The sequence below is a fragment of the Colossoma macropomum genome, unplaced genomic scaffold (genome assembly GCF_904425465.1).
Source record: "Colossoma macropomum unplaced genomic scaffold, Colossoma_macropomum, whole genome shotgun sequence".
In the NCBI taxonomy this organism is placed as follows: Eukaryota; Metazoa; Chordata; class Actinopteri; order Characiformes; family Serrasalmidae; genus Colossoma; species Colossoma macropomum.
Window position 1 is genome coordinate 20,857,645 of NW_023494803.1, and position 23,885 is coordinate 20,881,529.

At 38.9% G+C, this 23,885-nt stretch overlaps 1 protein-coding gene across 1 annotated transcript in view; it reads right to left on the bottom strand.

Moving 5' to 3' along the window:
- Nucleotides 1-2,851: 2,851 nt before the first annotated feature.
- nhsl1a (NHS-like 1a) overlaps nucleotides 2,852-23,885 on the bottom strand; it is an 84,419-nt gene continuing 63,385 nt past the window's right edge. The window contains 7 exon segments of the mRNA XM_036592873.1: nucleotides 2,852-4,688; nucleotides 7,184-7,310; nucleotides 8,890-12,177; nucleotides 13,418-13,549; nucleotides 14,360-14,487; nucleotides 14,489-14,553; nucleotides 17,053-17,177. Coding sequence (XP_036448766.1) covers nucleotides 4,088-4,688; nucleotides 7,184-7,310; nucleotides 8,890-12,177; nucleotides 13,418-13,549; nucleotides 14,360-14,487; nucleotides 14,489-14,553; nucleotides 17,053-17,177 — 4,466 coding nt within the window. The 3' untranslated portion in view covers nucleotides 2,852-4,087.

Here is a 23,885-nt window from a genome sequence, read left to right on the forward strand (position 1 = left end):
GAAACTCTTCACGTTTGTGTCATAAATGAGCCTATAAGGAACTATGATCAACTGTTAATATATCATTTCTACTCCAATTTGTATGTCATTGACCCTAAGGTCAACACTGTCCTGCAACCACTGTAATCCTTTTTGAGACTTCTTGTACAGCCACACGTAGTGTGGCTAATCTCTTTTCCGTTCTTTGGAGAAGACAGAAAACACTGATCTAGGTCACTAAATCTGTTCTTACTTTTGATGCCTAACAGACACAAATATAATGAACATTACAATAGGCCAGTAGTTAAGCTGAAAGAAAATATAATAGGATGAATGAACTTCAGATAAATGTAAGAACTAGGAAATCCAACTTCTGACAATGCATCTTGAAGGTGGAAGTACATTTTTGGGGGTGAGCTGTTTGATGTTTATTGTATTGTATTTATTTATTTTCTTTTGTTAGCTAGCTGAATTATTACTTTAACAAAGAAAGAAAGTTTGGCAACCACTTGAAGTTAGTGCTATATCATTAATGCTAGCTAGCACCACAAATGTAAAATGTTTCTCACCAATGTCATATATTCTTTGTATTATCTTTAGTTATAATAATTATGCCACATTAGAGGTGTATTATTTATAATGTGCAGTAAATTACAAAAGGAGAGACCCCAGGATAAAGATACCTGGGATAAAGCAGCAGTCATTCAGAATGAGAAGCAAACCATTCATTGTAGACTCACCTGTTAGTAGTCAAGCTGAATGGTAGTAACCACGTACAGTGAAGCTATATCTGCTACGTTCTGCTCTTCTGGTTGCAATGCTGGAGACACCACTGTGATTTGGTGTATAACTTAAGCCTGTCTGCGACCTCTCTTTCTTTGTGGTGACTGTTGTATCTAAAGGCAAGCCTAATTGCATAAGACATCACATGGCAAGGGCCTATTTAGATTACTGGCATACAGCCCTCCGGTACTTATGTTGGGTGCTAAAGCCAACACGCAACAATTCCATCACGTAGGTTATAACATTTATTGAAATAAAAATATTGAATGTAGTTAATGCATACTGTGATAACAGTCATATTACATCATCATCCAGATACTACAGATGCCTTTCTTAAGTAAATCATATTTTTAAAAATACAACCATTGTTTTTATACAGTTAATAATCAATATACATTTTATAAACGTGATAGTGAAAATGCATATTGATGTTATTCCTGTTTTCTCAATGGAAAAACAGCTCTGTGCTGACCAACAGCAGACAGCAGTACTTGACAGTGCACCTTAAAGGTCAGAAAGGACAATGACCCACAGATTAAAGTAATTTCTGACGTCACGGTGATGCTCAGTGAGCCAAGTCACTTAATGAACAATAGTCATTCATTTAATCAGGTCTTTCATACAATAGGATTGAATTCTATTGTCCAAGTCATTTTAAATGTATCTAAACAAAAAGTGGCCTAATTTACCAGGTTTGTATTTACATATACATTTGTTAATTCAAATGCACTCTGAAATGATAGCAGTTATTTTATGGCAGACTTTGTCTGATATGAGCAACATGCATTTGAAATGTATGCATGATTTCCTTGACTAGAAACCTTATTACTGTAATATTAATCTGTAATTGACAAAGTACTGTGATGTGAATAAAAATACAGACATTTGAAAGATCTTATGTATCTGATATAGGGCTAAACTTAATTTGGTACACTGAAAAAAAAAAAAACATTTCTAGCGAGGCATAATATGGCAAATGTGCACCTTCTATTTTGGTAAAGACACCATTAATAGTAATGACTTTTTCCACAGCACTCATTGTAAGGCAAAATTTAGGCCATACCTACTTTTTATAGCCTTTATAGCTAAGAAATTACGGAAGATACAAGCTTAAAAATTCTTGTGTCTATAGTGGCAGAAATGACATCACTACTGTGTTAATGTGGCATTCCAGCCAAAAACTAGCATATTATATCATCTCTGTCCAACGAAAAAGCAAGTTTCTCCAAAGTAGTAACTTCACAGGAAAAGGTAAAAACATTCTTTTTAAATGTAAGTTGATGTAAAGATATTTTATTGTAAGCAATTATAAAGCATTTCTGTTGGTCCAGTCATCATGAAATTCCCACACCGTTTAAATGGCAGCTGCTGAGCTTAAGTCGTGTAGAAAAAAAAATATATAAAAATTGAGGTACTTGTTTTTTTTTCTATAGCGACAATATATTATTTGTTATGTTGTATTCTGTAGTGTAGAATTGTATCCCCCAGCATCTTTTTCATTTGACAGACTTTTGTATTGTTTTGTCCATCAGTGTTCTCTCACTACCGTACCCAGCATTCATTATACAAATACATCTCACAATCATCGTCAATCCCTATTCTGCTCAGCAAATCCTGACTGTTAGCCACTGACACAGAGGTTAATAAAAACATCTGTGGTGCTAGATAGCATTAATGATATAGCACTTACTTCAATTGGTTGTCAAACTTTCTGTTAAAGTAATAATTCAACCAGCTAGCAACAAACAAACAGCTCACCCCCAAAAATGTATTTATTAGCCTATGTATCAGTGGCTAACTGTCAGGAATTGTTGAGCATCGTGGGGCTGACAATGATTAGGGAAAGACTAGGACATCCACCTTCTGATGATGCATCTTAAAGGTAGATTTCCTAGCCTTTAAACCAGACAATCTCTCATTTCGAGACTACTGCAACACCACTGTAAGAGTGGGACGTTTACAACAGATGTAGCCATGGTTCAACTTTTCATTTTGGCCAGAGTACAAATCTGAGATGGTCTATTGGGAGGCCTGATTTTACATGGACAAGCCCAAATTTCAGAAGTAAATCACACAGCAAATGACTCGATTTGTGATCAACAGCATGTTTTTTTATTGCAGAGATAGTCTTATTGTCAGCACAGTCTTCACCCCAAGCATCTTCATTTCTCTACTCCCACACTACTGCAAGTACAGTAACTTAGCAAGAACATTCAGGTGCTTCTTGTACTAGGTCATATAGGCTATACAAGGCTATACAGTACCTCCAAAGAAACAACACTTGTATAAATTCTCACCAAGGGACAGTAATAGGGATACAATGTATATATATATAGGTTTATGTTTGTTTTAACAAAAGTAAAGGAGAGAAACTGAATATGCACTGACTACGATATTTAGTTTTTAATATCTGGATTCTTTTTACAGTAGTAAAGTAGGGGATTATGGTGGTTCAACAAAGATATCATGATTTGCCTTCTTTGGTAAAAAAACACTTCAAATTAAAGCATTGAAAACTGCATACTGAAAGACATTTTAATCTCTTGTTGGTCAGAGGAGTAACAATGAGGAATCTAAAGTTAAGATTGTTGGACACAGTACAACAGACATTAGCATTAGAAAGGTAGTGCAAAACTACATGGATGAAGTCAGTCTCTCTAAATACCTCCTAGAAATCTTCATTTTTGTCCATCACACTTGTATCATCGTCTCCACATACATTCCTCAGCAACTTCACTATTACAGTTCAGCTCATTTCAACACTGATCCTCCGTCCTCGACCATACCGTTTTCTTTTCGTTGAGCCCACCTCTCAAAGCGCGTGATTTGTGTTGGCGGGTAGTATAGTCAGTCGTTGTTAGTAAGTGCTAAGTTGGGTCAGGATCTTTCCATTGACATAGAGGCAGAAAAACCTCAGCACAATCCAGCTCTCTCAAGCCCACATTCACATTTCAGTTAAGTCCATCCCTCCTATAACTCACAGCAAAAGGAAACCTACATTTATCCTGCATTTCCTATCCTGCAAAAAGAGAAATGACAGACGAAAAAGGGTAATCCTCTGGAAATATTACATTTTGCGAGATGTCACATCTTCTTTTGAAATATAAAAGACTTCCTACGTAGAAGAATGAAATATATGCGGTGGTAGAATCCACCTTCTCCTATCCTGTATCTCTCTTGGGCCACTCCTGGGCCAGTACAAGCTTGTACGCTGAGCAAGACTTTAGCTCAAGGGTCTCTGGAGTCAAACGGCCGTACAACCATTCATTTTCTTTGGTTGTTAACGGGGTGGAAAACTCTCCAGGTGAAGGAGAAGATTTCTAGACTAAGTGCTGCCCTGAGCGCACACTGTGCCACTGGAGGTCAGAGACATGGGGAAGGGAATCTCTGCACTGAGGCAGCAGTCTGTTGACTCTGCCAGTTCCCCTTCCTTCTCACAAATCACAGTCATGGGCCCGCTGGGGATACGACTGCGACTGTTATACCGGCTGCTGGCAGCAGAGGGTGGCGTACTGGAACGGCCATATTTGGAGGATGTCAGGCTGGGGGAGAGGCGAGGCAAGGCACCCTCAGCCCGTGCCCACTCCTCGTAAGCCCTCCTGCTACGTCCTGGGGAAGTGCAGGAGGTGTCAGGTTGTGAGGCCTCTGCATTGGGTCTCTGGAGACGGGGGTCGGTGCATTTTAGCATTTCGGCAGCAGACATGCGAAAGCTGTGCTCAGAGCGGCTTCCTTTCTTCAGGAGCAGGGCTTTGAAGCTGTCATTGCTGGTGGTGGAGCGGCGCAGGCTGCGCTGGATGAAGCCGGTCTGACGGGGCAGGGAGGACAGGCTGGGGCAGGTGCCAGTGGGGGTGACGGGAGGGGAGGAGAGGAAGCCACGGGAGCGATCTTCTTCAGAATCGCCACGGCCCAGAACTTTCCTCTTCGACCTGTGAGGTGATGAACAAGTAGAGCTTAGCAGATCAGCCCTCAGCACTGAGTACTTGTTGTCTGTATATTCTGGTATTGTTTTGAAATAGAACACAATGGAAGCAAGTGGTGTTTGTAAGGGCCACTGGAAAAAAGAAAACTGAAATGACAGTGAAGACATTATGTTACTTTTACCAGAAATGTACATCGAAGCTGTCGGGACAAAACCTCATATCTTCATTTTTCATTTTTTGACATAATTTGAAAAAGGCAGTTTCCTTTTAAGTTATGTCAAAATTTCATGATGACCGGACCAACTGAAATGGTCCAAAAATACTTGGAAAAAAAAAATTCTCCATTTACTTCCATTAAAAGTTAAGAATGTTTTTCCTTGTCCTGTAAAGTTACCTTTTGGGAGATACAAGGTTTTGTTCTGCTGCAAATACATATATATATATATAATTCATGTATGAAGGACATCCAACAGATCAAATTTAAAAAGTTGTCCTTCAGTCTACACCAAAGGCAATAAAAATTACCATATTCATAGCCTTTAATATTTTATTGTAAAATCTTTGCCTTTCACTTTGCATGCAATGCTGTTTGGAAATAGCTTTAGATCTACCCATTTTCCCTTGAGAAACATCCAGCAGAGGCTGCCTTGAAGGAATATATTAATATCTGCTCATGCAAGGCATTAAACTTTGATTTACACACATTGATGTTGACAGCTAAGAATAAAACTGCACAAAGCGTTCCAAGGCTGTGGCTTAGGAGCTGCTCAAAGCTCTTTCATTGCCTTTATATGATCTGCAAATACTATATCACAATACAGGCTTGTTTTTATCTAGGGCCCATAAATAATCATGTTTCAGCCAACAGGAAACTACACCACAAGCACAGTGAAACACAGCTTTGGGATCCAAAGGAGATTAAAGAAGGCAAAACAGTGTATTTAATCTGTCCAGGAAACTATCAGGTTTTTACAGGTGTAATCCACAGGCCTAACTACGCTACAGGGGGGCACCACCAGCCAACGACACAGTTACTTGCCAGTCCACTCCACACCTGTAATTGGATATTCACGCTCCTGGTCCAGAAGGTCATGTGAATTTAGAAAATAAGTCATCACACTGAGTACAAGAATGTCCACAGCAGCAGTATTACTAAATGTAACATTAAGCGTTGTCATCAGTGTTCCCTTTTCCTGAATTTGTAAGCATCTTACCAAGCATTATGGAAACAGATTAAGGGACAGATAAAAGTAACATATCTGAAGAATTACAGCAGCTACTTACAACTGAGAGAATAAGTGTTACTAAGAACTGGTTTTCACTTGGCATGTTCCCTGGAAGTACGAAAAGTTTCTACTTAATGTTAACACTGGTATCACTGAGAGACCCTCTTCTGTTTTTCCGCAGGAAATTTTAGCTAACAATTAACCCTCTGTTGCACATATTATGAGAGCACTGTTTAAAAAATATTTCACTTTTCTCGCATAAAATGGACCTGATTATTACAGTCAAAAAGGTTTTAAAAATGTGTGTCCGTTTGGTCCTTTAAGAGTATGTTGCTTTGAGGCAACATTGTGTGACAATGGACAGAAATGATAGTGATATATAAAAAAAACGAATTTACCATTGTGAAGTGTTTTTTTTCTTCCAGCAATCATTTAAAACAGCAAATAACAGATAAAACCATGCTAAGATCTATAAAGAATGAAATAATTATCAAGTAATCGGAAATGGCTTTCATTCTCTAAACAAAACTACTGATGATACTAATAAAACATGCAGTACGACCACACAATGTTGCACAGTGTTGCTTCTGGGCAACATCCATATTTAAGCAATTTTTCAAAATACTAAAATCTTTTATAAAATATGGAATGTTAAAAAGCAGCAGATGTGAACCATATTTTTGGATGGATGACAAAGAATGAAAACTTGCTTTTCTGAGGGAAATTGGCTGGTGGAGAAATGTATTTCCTCCAAAAGCTGCACCATGCCAGAAAGAGGTTTATGGATATAGATATGAATACAGATATGGATATAGTATGCATTTTATTGGTTTATTCAAAGTGTCATTATATGTGAACCATGTCATTGTAAAATGATGAAAATGGGTTTGTTACCTTGAGGCAACATTGTGCCATTAGAGGGTTAAATGTTTGAGTAATGATAAACAATTCAATTAAATAAACTGCCATTCATAATGCTACAAATGATTACTGAAATCATATATTATAAAGGTGTCAAGACTATTATGATAGGAGGACATAATAAAGATAAAGAAATCATTAATTTATACAGTTTAGATCAGTACTCAGCATTCAGTTTCTAAACACTGATAGACCTTTCATAATCACATTTTATTACGTTCTAAGGTAAATGTCTACAATCTGTTCAATGCATATTTATATCCCACATAATTTGACATCCATGAAATGTATAGCCTAAAACATCTTTAATATACATATATAATCTTATTTTCTACATGGCAGGGCTCAGCATACCTGTGAATGGCTGCAAAGAGGTCCTCTGTAGTACGTGGACGAGCAGGCGTCACCATCTCCTCCACAGCTTCTTCGTTAGTGCTGGACGTTGGAGAGGAGATATCTGTGCTGGAGTCAAACACAGCGCCTAGGACATAAATAAGACACAGGCATCCTGATTACTGTCCTTTCACAGCAACTTAAAGCCAATATGCCCACACCAAAGCCGAGACTGATGCTGATTGAGATGCAGTGTGGTCTAAAAACTGCTCCGCCACATACATTTTCAGCTCCTTTAATTATTCACACCCTGCTGCTACTGCTGCTGCCTCGCAGTATCTGCACTTTGCCAAGCTTTACAGTAGCAAAGAACATTACATTTTAAGCCTGCACCTATTAAGCTCTGTGGTTCTTCCCAATTCCATCCTTACCACCCACAGCCAGAAAGTGCTACTGATAACATATAAAATTAAATGAATTCTAAAGTAAACAGTCATTCCTGCAGCAGGGCACTATGTGAAAAGCCAATAGCAACTGTGGGGGAGGTGGTGAAGAGGGTTCCACAGAGTCATCTCTCACTGCGGGGAGAAGCAGGTGGCGTGAGATACTGCAAACCAATATTTACTACCTACAACCACTCAGGCTAAGGAGATGGAGAGGAAGGTTTATGTGCACTGGGGCTTGTTAACACAAAGCTCATCACCTTGTAAACACATAACAAAAACATAATAAAAATGTGGTTTATGACAATTTATTTAATCAAAAAGGCCATTAAAGAGCATTCTGCAGCCCTATTTGTATTGGATTAGTTTATCAGGGAAACATCTACATTAAAATTTTTACACATCTCTTCAGTGATAAAACTCTCACATCCAAACAGCAATAAAATTAGCACAGAACAAGTGAGTATCTAGTGGGTTGTATTTTCTACAAAGCTCAGCCCTTTAATCAGCTTTTCTGTTTGACTTTATTTTGTTTCCTTTGCTGCTAATGCTCTCACATTGTTGAGAGGATGAAGGTTCTACTGCCCAGACCAAGTTAATGGTTGAAAGACTCTTCCAAAGAAACCATTGTTTTGTGATTCAGGAAGTGTTTTATACGAATGCAAATGCTAGGAGACTAAATACGGTACGTTTGTGAAAGACAGTAGGTAATTAGGCCTGTAAATTTGTCAGGGGAGGAGGGAGAAAAACAACATGGCCAATCCAGATGGATATAAAATCACTGAGTAACACCTGCAAAGGACAAAATTAACCTAAGACCCATGCAAATTTAATCGTGTCCGAATAGTGCTCATGACAGATAATGTCACATTTTTTTGCATGAACCACAGCTCTCTGAATACTGCTGGCTGGGTTATGTGCTCCCTCAAGACAACAAAAACATCAGTAGTTTTAAAGGAACTAATGACTAAAATGTCTTACAGAAGCAATGGTAATGAGCTGCTATGAGGATTACATAATTATGCATGAAATGAAACAAATTTAAATGAGCACAAGCTCAATAGCTGTAAGCTAAAATTTATAGCAGTAGCATTTTGCACAACCTAAAGTTTTTTTTCATCCTGTGCCAAGAACATAAATTAGTACATCAATTTAATGACAGTTGCCCCTACTCTGTACGGTGCTTAAGAGACGTTGCTGTGCATTCACTCATTGTGCTGGGAGTCAAGATGAGATGCATGCAAACACAGTAGAATTGTATATGAACACATTTGAGAATCTTACCATTTTCTTCGTTTTCATCCTCTTTAAAGCTGATTGATCCTGAGCTGGTGCTTGAACCATCATCTGAAATGCCCTTATCATCGCTTAGCCCAAGGTCTTTATCACTCAGCCCGAGGTCATTATCACTCAATCCAAGGTCATGCTCGTTGAAAATGAGGGCAGTGAATTGAGGGTCATTCAGACTGTCTGAGGAGAACTCGCTGCTGAGCGAAACCCTGCTTGGGCCCAAAGGAGTAGAATTACCAGAATCACTCTCAACTTCTACATCCAGTTGTAATGGAATCTCTTGAAGGTTAAGTGAATCTCTCAGGGGAGTACTGTTTAGTGCTTCTGGCTCTGCAGACACCTCTGGGCTGGCAACCTCAATGGACTCAAGACTATTCAAAACAGGTTGCTGTGGGATTGGTGGTATAATTAAGAAAAGACTGGGCTTCTTAGGTGATACAGGAGGCTTCTCCTTCTGGGGAGTACTTTGAATTGCCTCTGGAGAAGCTGTAGGTTGTTGAGGTTTGAAGGCAGGAGGTGTGCTTACAGATTGAGAATCTTTTCCATCATCATTCACAGGTTCAATTAGAGCAGAGGGTGGCTGAGAGGACATCATGTAATGTGTAAAATCCTCATCTGAAGACTCTGATGTGTCCATTCCATTCTCTGATGGACTGGGAGAATCAGGAATAATAGTATTTTCAAGAGTTTCTACTTCAGCAAGTTTATCTGAACTTGTTTGAGGCTCTGGGATCTGCTCTTGGTCCGCTGAAGCACACACAGTTGTAATAATATCTGTGAAAATGTTTTCCAACTTCATGAGCTTTACTGGTCGGAGCTGTACCAACTGCAGAGCTTGGGCAGTGATTAGTGGTCTCTGAGGTCTCTCTTGTTCCTCAGGTTGAGAAGAGCTTTGTTCCTTTGTCCTTTCCACTGACTCCACAGTTACAAGAGAATTTGTTCTTTTTAAAATGGTTCCTGCATGAAGGCCCATCCCAGGTAATGGTGGTGGAGGAGGTGGAGTATGAACATGAGATGGTAATGTGAGTGTAAGTGGAGGAGGTGGTGGAGGAGGTGGAAGTGGAGGTGGTGTTGGTGGTGATGGTAGAGGCTCCACTATATTTTCCCTCAGCAACAGAAAATCTGAGATTGCAGAGGGAGGAGGGGGAAAGCCAGGGAAAATGTTGATGGATGCATTACATTCCTCTGTTGTGGTAGGTGACAGCATGGGAGAGCTTTGCTTTTTCTCGGGGATGGAGTTTATAGCCAGAGGAGAAGGAGGTGGTGGTGTTGGGGTTGGGGATATCTTGGATCCTATGTCAGAGCTGGACATAGGGCTAGTTGAAACAGATAGAGCAGTCTGAGGAATGACAAAACCAGGAAAGGTTGTAGGTAGGGGAGGAGGTGTTGGAAGACTCTTGAAGGAATCCGATGTGTTTGAGGACAGGGATGTAGTTGAAGAGGAAACTGAGGAACGCAGGGAGGACTTTCTCTCTGGGACTTTTGGTTTAGGCCTTCCTGCTGGAGACTTGGCTCTCAGAAGAGATGTTACTGGGGTTCCTGCAGTTGGAGTAATTGACTGACTTGAATATCCACTAGATGGTGAGGTCAGATGGTGGACCTTGTCTGGTGATGTAGCTAAATTTAACTTTACCCTGGTACTACTGCAGTCAGCAGATACATTGGTAAAGACTGCATTCTCCCCAGCACTTGCAGATCTTGCATTTGGAGAGGAAGGACCTTGCTCAGATCGTGACCGAGGGAAGTCTATGTAAAAGTCCCATGATTCAGCATATTCTGAGCGCTGGCTGCTGCTGCTGTCACTGTGTGTGGGTGTGATTGGACACACAGCAGCTGGTGCTGACATCCCACTACTTGCTGCACTCACCGTGCTCTGGCTCCTAGGACGCAGAACCCAGGGGTCCTCATATCCACTGCAGGGCATTCGGCCTGAGAACGATGCACTGTTGCCTTTCAGGGACTCCTGAAGAGTAGTGATCAGTTGCTCATTAAGAACTGTCTCACTGTGGTGTGGTTTTCGTTGTGGCTTGCGCCGCAAGGAGTCAGTTCGTTTAGGAGGGAGCGGGGGCTTTTTAGCTTTCCTCAGGGAAATGCTACGGGTCAGAGACTGGTTGCTGTGTAGGCTTGCACGGTCACCCTGACTGTGGTGCTCCCTGCATTCATATAGGTTGTGTCTCGCGTTACCTGCTTTGTTGATGCAACCATGGCTGTGTGATTTAAGACCTGAGTCCAAATGCATAGAGGTGTAATACCCCTCAGTGTCAACAGAAAACAAAGAGCTGGAGTCTGTCTTGGTTGGAGAACGTTCCAGACTGTTATAGACATGACTGATAGGAGAGGAACAGCTTGAGGTATGCTGACCCTTTGGAGCTGTTTCATATGTCCATTGGTCAATGGTCAGAGTGCTGCAGCTTTGAGTGCTGCTCTCTGAGAAGTCAGAGTTTCTGCGGACACCACTGGGACTGTTGCAGTTCCTTCCGTTAAGGGTGCTACACTGGGACTCAGTCTCTGTGTGGCTGGCTGTGTGGAGGGAGGCTGGAGAATGGCAGCGAGAGGATCCAGCAGAAATAGAGGTACCAGCAGTGCTAAAGGGCAGGTGTGAAGGACCAGATGGCACAGAATGCAATGTCTCTTCTCTGTCAAAGCTTTGCTTTGAGTAGATAGAACTGTAGTCACTCAAGTTCTGCAAAGCACCATTGGGAGTGAAGGGGGCTGGGCTGTTATTGTGGCTGGAAGTCATGTAGCCTGGTGTTGTATTATGCTGTCCATTCTGGAAACCTTGGAATTCATCAGATTTGGGACTGATCAATGAACTTTTTCTGGAATCAACTACCATGTGCTGTGAGGATGGGCTAGCAAGCTGTATGTTAACCTGGTAGGGCAAGGAGCTTGTGGAGCCATTCACCATCTTGTAGGGGGAACTGGTGTACTTGGGTTCATGCTGTTGATAGGAGATTCGAGCACCTTGACGAGGCAGACTGTGAAAGCCTTGGTCACTGCCGTTACGCTGAGGACTAAAGATGGCACTATTGCAGTCACTCATGTTGGAGATGCTGCCTGAAGAGGAGAGGGAGATGTTGGCCATTTGAGCAGCGATGCCACACCCCCGCTGTGCACGGATCCTTCGCATGGATGGGGGTACAATCTTTACTTCCTCTGTCTGGCAGCCAGAATCACGGGTGTCTGAGTGTTTCAGGGTGGAGCTGACACTTCCTGCAGGGCTAAGGGTGGAGTACTGGCCGGGCATGTACACTGAGTGAGTTCTGATGTCATTTTGTCCTGCTGTAGAAAAATTGAGAGAGATGAAAAAAAATGTAAAATTATACTCTGATCATGCAATCCTTATTCCTCTGTGTCTATTTTTATTCAGCTGTACTTTTACATTTCAGCAGATTGGGACTAATAAGTCATACTTACATGTAGCTGTACTACAATAACTTAAATAACCATTGGAACAAAAAGCATAGACTGAATGATATTTAAAGGACACTCCAGCCAAAGAATGGAACCATCACTTCTAGAACATTGTCATCCGTTGTAAAAATGCTAACATCTGTTGTAAACATGCTAACATGCTGACAGTAGTCTAATGTATCTTGAAGAAGGAACTTTTGGAAAACTCCAAATGCTTTGGGGGTAGATTTTTGGGGTTGGGCCATTTTTTGCTAGCTGGTGAACACAAAAGATAAGCCAATGTTACTGCTAGTAAACTGCATATCTTATTACATCTAAAAATGTGCTAACTGTTTTCAAATTATCAGTACAACGCAGAGAATGGATTACTTGACTTCAGATGAAGAGGACAACAAGCTAAAGGCTACCATAGTTTTCTAAATGCCTTACCACAGTTTTGTTTTTTTCAGTGGTTGAAAACAGAAATAAATTTGTCTCTGGTGCTCAGTTTGCACTGATCAAAGATAGACACTATGTTTTGTACAGCGAACAACGTAAAAGTTACATTAATGCAAGCTTAAATTTATTAGTCTATAGATCAGTCTCTGGGCTACAGTCAGAATTGGATTAGCAACGATTGCTGGGTATTGTAGTGAGAGAGCACTGATGAACAAAAGCATGAACACATGTTTTCTCTCAAAAATGTGAATTCTCTCAAAGCAGTGGGGCTGAGGGATACAATGCTGCACTACAGAAAACTGCATAATAACATTATATTCTAGTTTTAGGCCAGAGTGTCTCTTTTTTGGTGGGAGAAATGATAAATGACGATATGAATAAGAAGGGAATAGATATGTTTAATAATTACTGGGCAAATGTTCAGGAACCACAAGTTTTTAATGAATTATATTTTGTTTTTATTAAGAATAAGGCTTGACACCGAGAAGCTACTTATGTGAATAAATGTCATTAGACTACTGCATAAATGCTTTTGAGGTCTGGCTCCAACTGTTTCTAAGCTGTTACAATATCAGAAATGAGAAAAGTTCTACAGTGGGAGCAGAGCCCACTTCACTGAAACTGAAGAAGAATCACTGGAAGAATTGGATATAGTGCCACATAGCCATACCTAATTCCCTTTGGACGTTGTCTGGAACCCCTGTTATAGTCTTCCTTCGTTTTACCTTCTTTGACCTCCGTATTACTGTGTCAGTGTTGCTTAAGGTGCGTCGAAAGCTTGCCTGTCGGTCAAAGCTCTCACCTGTTATGAGATTTCAAGACAAGGCAAAACTGCTTATGTACACCAAAAATCTTTTGAATAGGAAACGGTGATGATTTAATTTACATAAAAAAAATCAACATAGTATCTGTAATTAAAGGGTTTTGTTCTAAAACTTCAAGACCACTTTTCTTTTTTTCATGATATACATATTTTTCAAGAAATATCAATGCTATATTATGATTAATATCCCCTTTAATAGAGAAATAAAAATGTGTTTTCCGTTAACATCAGCATTCATTGTTTTCAAAAAGTGATTATATCTAAAATTGTTATAAATAGATATACAGCATTTTGGAAAGAAAGTTCAACTATTAAAAAGATTTTTAATTGGGGTGGACAATATGATGATAAACTACGTCAAATTATGTCACTGTATGCTCTTCTGAGCATACTGAGGACACTGTCAATACTTTAAGAATGCTCACCAACTGCATGTTTTATTACAAAGAGAGCATAATTTAACTGTACTGTACTCATATAGTACTTTTATTAGCATGTTTAAATGTGGCACTACTGGTTCTGGTTTGTCTGTTCCAACTTACCTCAGACAAACTAAATATTGTGATGTGTATCAAGTATTGTTATATTTTAACCATTTCGCCCATCCTTATTTTATTACATGTGCAAAGCACAAAGGGGGAAAGCACACCCATCCCTATTTTTGATGCTCCCAACATCTTATACACCAAAAGATTTCTTTTTCAATGCAATATCATGACAGTTAAACAACTGAGAAAAGATGCTATTTTTCAGAGAACACCTCAAGAACATTATGCTGAAAAATTGTACCTGTGATGTCGATGGGAACAATGTCGGTGGCCACAGACTGGGCCTGCTGCCTCATCTTCTCCTCTGGTGTCGGTAATGGAAGACTCTTGCTCCAGCTGCTCTGCGTATTTATGTCACAGATGTTATCTAGCAGAGGAGTTTCGGGGGCCCATGGAGTACACAAGTTTCTCCTCTTCAGCTGACGACTCTGATGACTGAACACAACACATGCACTCAGACTTGAAGAGTATGGGATTGAGCCTGTTTCCAGGGAAGGGAATTGCGTCATACTTGGTCATTTCCCCAGTTTTGTCAGTTGAGAAGCTAAAAAGAAGGAGGAACTGAACTCTGCACTCCTCTTGAACTCTGTTTCCTCCAGGCACTAAATTGTGAATGAAATATTTCCGAGCTCAGAATGTTCTGGCATAGGCCTGTAAATTATTCATGCAAATTTGAGCTTAGTGTTACCGAGGCTGCTTACCACCACACTGAGTCTCCAAACTTGTTTGAATATAATGAAATATAACAGAAAAAAGTCTACAGGTAGTACCAAAAGTTAATAGCATAATATACAGCAACAAAATATGCTATTATTTGGACTTTTAAACACAAGGGAACTGATGGAAAATGCTGTTTAACAAATATAATGATTTAAATCGAGTTTTTTGGGAAGGCACAAACACTGGCTAGGCTACTGCATAAAGCAGCTAGAAAGGCTTGTAAGAATGAGGAGCCATTCTTTCTCAAAGAGGAACACAATGCTACCACAGCCTACTGCCAGCATAACCAGCTGTACCTTTTTTCTCCAAGGTTTCAAATGACAGCAGAGAGAGAAGCAGGATTCTGACAAGCAGTCTAGTACACCAGACCGCTTTGATGAGAGGGAGAAAACAAATGTGAAGGATATAAATAATTTAAAAGAAACATATATGTATAAACATAGAATACCTCACTAATGGAGAATACATAATGCCAAACATATCAGTTATTGTTTACAAACAAAGTGTCATACAAAGTCATACTGCCAGTGTGTTCTAATACCAAAGCTCCACTAGAGGGCAGTGTAAGACAACATTTCACACCAGCAGTCACACCTCGCTCCTGGAGATCTACCTTTCTGCAGACTTTAGCTCAAACCTTAATCAACCCCACCTGGTCCATCTGATTATTGCCTTCAGTAGCCCTAGATAAGCTGAATGAGGTGTGTTAGATTGGGTTGGAGGTGAAACCTGCAGGTTGGTAGATCTCCAGAGGAGGGCTGGTGACCACTGCTTTACATCATGGTTTCACATATAACATATTTGTATTTACGTTTAGACAAAGTACAAAAAACTGGGACACTTATTGGTAAATGCACCAGGGGACAAACATAAAAACTATACAGTCACATCTTTTGTATATTGTGAGTTGTCACCTTTCATTCTGTCCTCTCTCTACTGACTTTCCTTTTTGCTACCACTGGTAGTCTAAAGTTGGTATCCATACACATACATGATTAAGCCTGTTGTTAAATAACTTGATTTAAATATATTGATAACTGTTACATGCCATGGTGGTCATGTTAGCTCCTAACAGTTTTTTAATAAATGATCATCCATCCATCCGTCATCTAAACCGCTTATCCTTCTGGGTCGCGGTGTAATAAATGATCATAATAAACCATAATGGCTTTAAAAAATGTCCCTTTTAATCTAGTATATTCATCAAAAATTGGACAGTACTTAAAACCTGCTTTTTTAATTTTGACAATGCATATACATAATATTGTCAAATAAAAATTGTCTATAAATAATTCCATATACCAATGTTTACATATTTTCCATTTAAAACATATAAAGTTGCAAAATCTTGCAAATTTGACTATTAATTATTACATGAATATTAATGAATTAATTCTCAGTTAATGACATGTACAGTTGTATGAAAAGGTTTGTATACCTTGTGCTTTCTTTGTGGTTTCTAAGTGAAAAAAAAATTAACACGTCCTCTACAGGGAACAAGCTTTCTAGAATTCCTATTTATTTGAAGAGTCTGACATACTGGAAAAAAAACAATCAAATATAAGATGTGCTATAACTTTAACTGTGCATTAAAATGTGCAGAAATGTGTTCCCTGTAGAAGTTTATTTATTTTCACTTAGTAAATCAACACAATGTGGAATTTGACCATGGGTGCCCAAATTTTTGCATATGACTGTATGTAACATGTTGCCACAATACGAGCCCAATACAACACCCATGCTAAGCTACTCCACTACTGAGGAGACTGTTCACTTCAGTCAACCCTCAAAATAGTTTAGCAGTGTTGAGATTAATGACTGGCTCATTACACTGATTTATCAGTCTACTCAGGCTGTAGCAAGAACTTCAGTGTTTGTAAAGAGCTGTTTTTTTGAGTTCCTCTTTAAAGTCTGTCTAATGAGCATGTCTGCTGCACACTCTGGACTGATATCAAAATAGTTAATAAACAAGCATTGATAGTGTTTCTTTTAAAGATGTTTTTTTTATTATTTCATTGGTAAATGTTCTATAAGTGTTGTCCTAAAAATGATTGCTGCCTTTTCAAAATGTAGCATAGACTAAAAACAGATATTCTGTTCATTTCTGTGGTTGGACTGTAAACTGATGATTAAACTGTTGACTGAGTTATAATGTATATAATGTGTCGGCAGGGGAGATGTGAGACAGGCTGGAAAAGTACATGTAAAGTTTACCTTTTTCTTCTTCTCTGTCTCATCCTGGTCCAGAGGCCCACTGGATAAGATGGGTGAGGAGAACGTCGGGCCTTGGGAGTAGTACTGAGAGCTACGGAAGCCATCTTTCCTCAGCTTGTCACATTCTGTGGGGAAGCCAACATGACAATCCAGCACATCAGATTGACAGGTGGGCATTCAATCAACTTTGAAACACGGAAACAAACAAAACTACAGGAACACTTTCAAACTGCCAGGGTGAATGCCAAATGCAAAAGAGTTTATAGGTGATTACAGCTCCAATCTGAGCAATTCTTTTTCATTTGACTTTAGATGTTAACCCCTTAAATGGCCAGGGTCCACCAGCTTGCCCGAAGTTTCATTACACACTTATATAATCTAAGAATAGCTCAACCAGTCTGCATTGAAGTCCCTTTACTTACTGAATAATAAGCCTTAGTATGTAATAAGCCTGTGATTTTAAGGGGTTCATGTCAATTTTACATCAGATATGACTGTAAAAATGTGCATCTCACAACCAGCACCCTGCATGTTCAGAGGCTTTAAAAACAAAGCTCTCCATACAGGGTTTTGAATATGTACACTGTATTTTCAGATGTTACACAGTATCAAATGTATGTAATGACTATTTTTTCATTATTAAGTGAAGTTGGTTGCATTTTCTGCTTCTCACAATCTGAGTAATCCCAAACACATTGAGTTATGTTGAGGTTGGACTGCAAGGAGGAACAGAAACACCAGTGGATTTTTCAGATCTGAATAGAGTGGAACATGATTTTCTTTTAATAGAACAGAGAAAATATTTTTGTCCATTAAAACCAGATTTTGTCCATGTGACAGCCTTTTCCATCGAGGATGGAGTGCTTTCACACATCCAACTGATAGTTCAGTGCAAATAATAAAACATCGCCCACTCAGTCTGAACACAGCATGACAAAAAAACTTCCAAGCATGGTGGGTCTGTTCCAGATCAAAATAAAGAACCGAATACAAAAACATGCATAAAGGTCGAAAAACATGCATAAGGAAAGTCATTTTATGTCCCAAAGAGAGCATGAGTTTAACCTGAATATGTCAGGCATGAATGTTGGGTTATGAATGGTCTTCAAAGTGGGGGTCTCTACTTCCACCCACTGCCACTGACACATCTATTTATTTCAGTAGGAGATCTCTGCTGACATCTTTTCTAATGAAACCCTGCTGAGAAAAAACCAACCCCTCCCCCAGTGCTCATCTTTTTGCAGAGTCCAAGGTAATTACCTCATCTTTTCAGCTCATAATCCTTCATTTTGAGCAGTTCAAAGAAGCTAATTCAGTTGCTATCTAATGCAATCTCTGCCATGTAGGGCACTGCAGAGAAGCTCCAGCGTTTCTTTTGAGGCACAATGACTTTAAAAAGCGGCTCTGCCTTAGTAATCCTAGTCAGAAAATACCTGTTATATACAACTAGAACACATAAAGCTATGAATAGGGATTTCTGATCAAAGCAAGAATGTACAAGATTAGTTTTAACAGCATTTTTGTGGAAATGACCACCTGCTAAAGTACTAAAGGAGAGTTCACCCGACTTGCTGCCTCAGCAAACCTGAAGATGACAGATAACACATGCGGGAGGCACATGGCCTACATATGCAACGTACAGAACGCTGTGTTTTAAACACAGTCCCTGTGAGCATGAGGAGAATATTTTATTGAAGACTAACACTCTTAGCAAAAAGCGTTCTATGTAGCACTGAAAAAGGATTCTTTGACGTAACTATAGTGGAACTCTTTTTGGTGCTAAATAGAAACATTAAAAAAGGGTTACTCTTTTGTAGAAAGGGTTCTTGTGTTCTAGAAACATAAAAAGGTTTCTTAAAGAACCATATATAACCTGTTTTCCATAACAGAGAAGGGCGACTGACCATGCAAAGATTCATTAATGCATTCAAATGGTTCTTTGAGTGTTCATGGTTCAATAAAGAACCATTGCCTTTATGAAAGAACCGTTGAAGAACCATTGAAGAGTTTACTACAATTTTTTTTTTACAAGATATTATATAAGTGTATTATATGAGTGTAAAAATGATGCATCTGAAGGTGGTGATTTTGAAATGTTATTGGTTATTATACATTATAATAATAATCAATAAAGTATACAGTCATTACAGTCATTTCTTAGCCAAAATAAAACAATTTTTAAATACTAAAGGGCCCATATTTTAAATTTTTTGGTGTACTTTATTTTTTACCCTGATGTTTTCACTTATCGCATCTGTGTGGGTTTCCATGAACTAAAGTTCCCAACTCATTTTTACACGGCCATTTTCCAACCTTTCTTTAACCCTAAGATTCAAACAGGTTGCTTTTGTTACTGTGCCTTTACAAATAATATATGTAAATGAGCTCTGTTCTGATTGGCTGCCTCATGTAGCATCTCAATCAAAAAGCAGTCCAGCCTAAAACACTCCTTGCAACTTTAGCGTTAATCGGTGAGGATAAACTGCTGTAGGATGAACAGGTGGATATATGTGAATATGCTGGTTTACGTGACATCACAAAAACAGTGAATTCAAAACAGCCTGAATTTCTATATATGGACTGTTTGAACTTAGGAGTATGAAAGTCTTAAGGAGCCATAGATTGTTTTTTACTCTGTTATTCTGTGAGTTATTTTCATTAGTTTTCTCAAGATCTTGATTTATTTATATCACAAAATGAATGTTGTTTTCTTGAGATCTTTATTTCTGAGGTTAATAACTGCCCATAAGGCAACAGCGGAACTTGTTTTACCCAGCGTTTATGGACTTCGGTTTCTTGGGAAAAGGGTCTTTTGCATGACCAGTTATTTTTAAGCATGTCATTGTTTACCTGTTAGGATCAAACCCTGCTTCTCTAGGATATTAGGTCACCATCTATGCCGTGACAGTCACCCACCATAGATATATATTGTAGCCTTTACCACTATTAAAGTTTATGCACAAGTCGTTGTGCTTTATTAAAGGGCCGTATTTGGCCACAGCCACGCCGTACATAAGCAAAGCTTTTGGCTAACAACTCACTCTAGCATTAGCACATCTGCTCTCTCACACTTCCAGCTCTTGACTCCCACTACTTCCTGAACTACACATAAACACAGCTCAGCGGCTGGCCCCGCCTTCACAATAGTCATTTTCAGAATAACCCAGCTAATAAATGCTGCAGAACAAATAACCCAGAATAAACATGTCAACCCTATTTCTTGAACACGCCACAGTATTGATCTTGTACCAATGTTTTTCAGTTGACCCTGCTGTGGCTTTGGATTCCATGGCTTAAACTGATGTCATCGACCTCAGTATCATGACATACTATCGAATAGCTCAGATAATCTATTAGCACTTTAGGCCAAAGGTCCATCGTCCCTATGTAAATATTTCCTCTCCAAATTTAGCAAATAAATAAAAGAAAATGGAATCAAATAGAATTTATTAGGGGTGTAACAATAAACCCAGCTCACAGTTTGGTTTAATTCATGGTACTGGGTTTACAGTTTAAAAAAATTATGTGTATGTTTTACGCAACAATTAAGTCCATGATGTTGCACAAATAATGAGATTAGAGCAGTGAGGCAGGGGAGTGCGCCGTATGACGTGAACATGCTGGGGTTGAGTCATTTTTAGAGAGCAATGACAAGCAATGAAATGTCTGCAGCTTAGCAGTGAATATAGACTTCAGTTGCCACAACAAGTCACTGTGTAGTAAAAAAAAAAGAAACAGTGAGCACATGTGAAGGATCTCCTATCAATCCCACAGCAGAAGGGGCTTAACTAGTGTCCTCATTATGACTCTGGTACCCTTTAATATCTAACACATTTACCATGAAGCACACACTCAAACTCTTAATTGTAAAAAGGGTTCCTGTGTTATGAATGTGTGGAGACAATATATTGCTTTTTAATTGTTATTGCAGTATTGGCCTTAGCAATACTCATATTGTAGAAGCAGATCTAATCAATCACAATGTTTTTTTACTGTGTGCTTTTATCATCCTGACCAATCACAAGTCCAGATGAGTGTTTCTCTGGGTGTTTTGATTAATACAGTTATGTAATCCAACAAAACTACATTATGTTGGTCAAAAAAATGCACAATGCAGGGAAATCATCAGCCATGTCACATTTTGTTTCTATGTTTTAATATATTGAACAGTGTATTGCAATTGCAAAATGTAGCAATACAATCTTAACGCTTGTTTTTTTGTCCATATTGTACAGCTCTACTATTCAAGCATTAAAACCATTTTCCTCCCTTTATGTTTAGGCTTTTATGTAGAACATTAAAAACATTAATGCTATCAGAACAAATGGTAACAACAATTCATGTTTGGACACAAAATATGTGGTATGAGCTCCTGTTCCTGCCCTTCCATTGTATTATATCCAAGTACACTTACATAAACATACAGTACTGTGAAAAAGTCAGAGGCCACCCTTTATTTATTTCATTCCACTCCAATGGCAGTTGCTCAATTTTCAGCATCAAAACCTATATTTAATAACAACAGAAAATTACACAGCTTCAACAATAATAAGATCAGTTTTTTCATGATTTAGTCCTTCCACCATTAGCCCTTTATTACAGTGTCCATTCTTTTCTGAAGACTTGGTTTCAGTTTTTCAAAGAAATCTGCAGGGATTTTTTTTTAACCTCCAAAGTTCAGTCATAGAAGTTGGTTACATTTTCTGCTTGTCATAATACAAGTAATGCCAAACACATTCACGGATGATGAAGTCTGGACTATGGGGTGGTCAGTCTGTTGTTCTGAGAACACCAGCAACTTCTTTGTTTGGTTTATGAATTTTTCTCAGTAAGGGCTTCTTGACAGCTCCACATCCTTTCAGACACACAGAGTTGAGCTGTCTTCTCACAGTGGAAGGATGGACAGAAACACCTGTGGATTTTTTCAGATCTGAATCAAGAGTGGAGCTTCATTGTCTCTCAAAGATGAAAGCTTAAAGCACTGTTAATCTGATGGTGACAGTTTTGGTGGTCTGCCAGATCTTGCATGGTTGTTAAGAGTCGCATTTTCTCTGTATCTTTAAATTATTATTTTGAAATCCAGTTTTGAAAACTCTTTGTCTGCTTTGACTTTCTCCTTCCTTAAGCAAGTGAATTACCTTGTTTCTAATCTCCTCAGAAATCTCTGAGGAAATTACTAGAAATTAAATTAATGAAGGGTAGTTTCTGACTTTTGCACGGTACTGTATATTACATAAGTCTGCACTTTTGGAGTAAGATTAGGGAATCCGTTGATCCATGTAAAACCTTTTATTGATGGTTCTTTACAGAATCTGTGAAAATATTCTGCCTGTCACTAAAAGGGTTTTCCTCTTAAAGAGGTATTCAAACCTGGGAAATCCATAATTGATCCTTTTTTAATCACAGATAGTGATTTTCACTGTCCTGGAGCTGTGTCATTAGGAAAGGAGAAGGTGCAAAGTCTGCAGTTCCTCACTGAATAATTAATATACATTACTTGTTTCAATAAATAATGCATTATGGAAATGTTGCCTGTATATGGGTTTTGTTACAAGCATTTCTTTAGTATTCATTTCACTAAATCAGAGAAGTAGAAGCTTTCAACCCTGTTAACTACCAGATGTGTTCTAATAAGTATTCACTGCTGTGCCACGAACACAGAGATGCCAGAGCTTGCAGAAAAACTGAAAGAAACTAAAGGGCTCAGGTGCACCACCTGCTCCACCTGCTGTGACCGTGACAGCTCAGACACACAGAGAGAGAAACAGACAGTATTTTCCAGCAACTTTGAAAAGATAGCAGGGGTTCTATTACTACCAGCAGTCCTCTAGCAAAGGCAGAGTTAAATCAGACAGTTTATCAAAGGAATTGAAAAAGCATGTGTGGCTGTGTATCTGATCTCCAGGTACAGGACACACAATGCAATGAAATACAAGATACTTAGAGTGTTTTGGCCAAAGAACAAAGGAAGGTCAGACAGTAAATAAAATCTCCCAGTGGGTAATTAGCAGGCTATTTACCAGACTACTATACTAAGGAAAAAGTGATTTGTGTTGGGGCTATTTTTGTATCGGCTGTGGTGGGACTGTTGCAGTCTCTGGTTTTGGACTGAGCTGTGGGAAATTCTATAATGACTGCCAGTCTTGGTCCTGGAGAAACCCTTCCCTGCTCAGTAAAGGCTTATATCTGAGTAGCTGTATGTATGTTGGAGTAGGGAAACCAACATAGCATGCAGGGTAAAGGCACTCCAAGATCAGTGTTAGGAGCCAAATAGGATAATAGGTTTTAAATAGGGTAGAGGCTTTAGCTGTTGATTTCTTCACTGCATGTTAAATGAGGCAACATGGCGACATGGTCTACACTGTTTTACATGTGTGTGATGAATTAATTGTTACATGACCATCACTCACATATGAAATATCAAAATGAACACATTAAGAGTGCATTAACAGTAAAATTCAAAGTATTAACCAGTTAAGTGTGAGGTACAAACCACAAAGTACCAGATAAATATTTTGGGTAACACGATGGTGCCTTCCAAGACAGTCTAACCAATTTACTCTGAAATGCTAAACAGGTTCAATTTATTAACTGCGTAAGTATACAAACTCCACAGTACTGTGTGGTAAAACTGGTAAAAAGTGGGTAGTAAGTACCAGGTCATAAAAAGATTGCACACAAATAAAGTACAATAAGTCTTACAAAGTATGTACCTATTTATTACCTATAAAGGGAAATATAAATGACTTCTGGCCTGTAAAAAAAAGCAATATTTCTTACTGTGGTTTTAAGGGGTCCCTTCCATGTATTTTATGCCATATAACCAGCCAGCT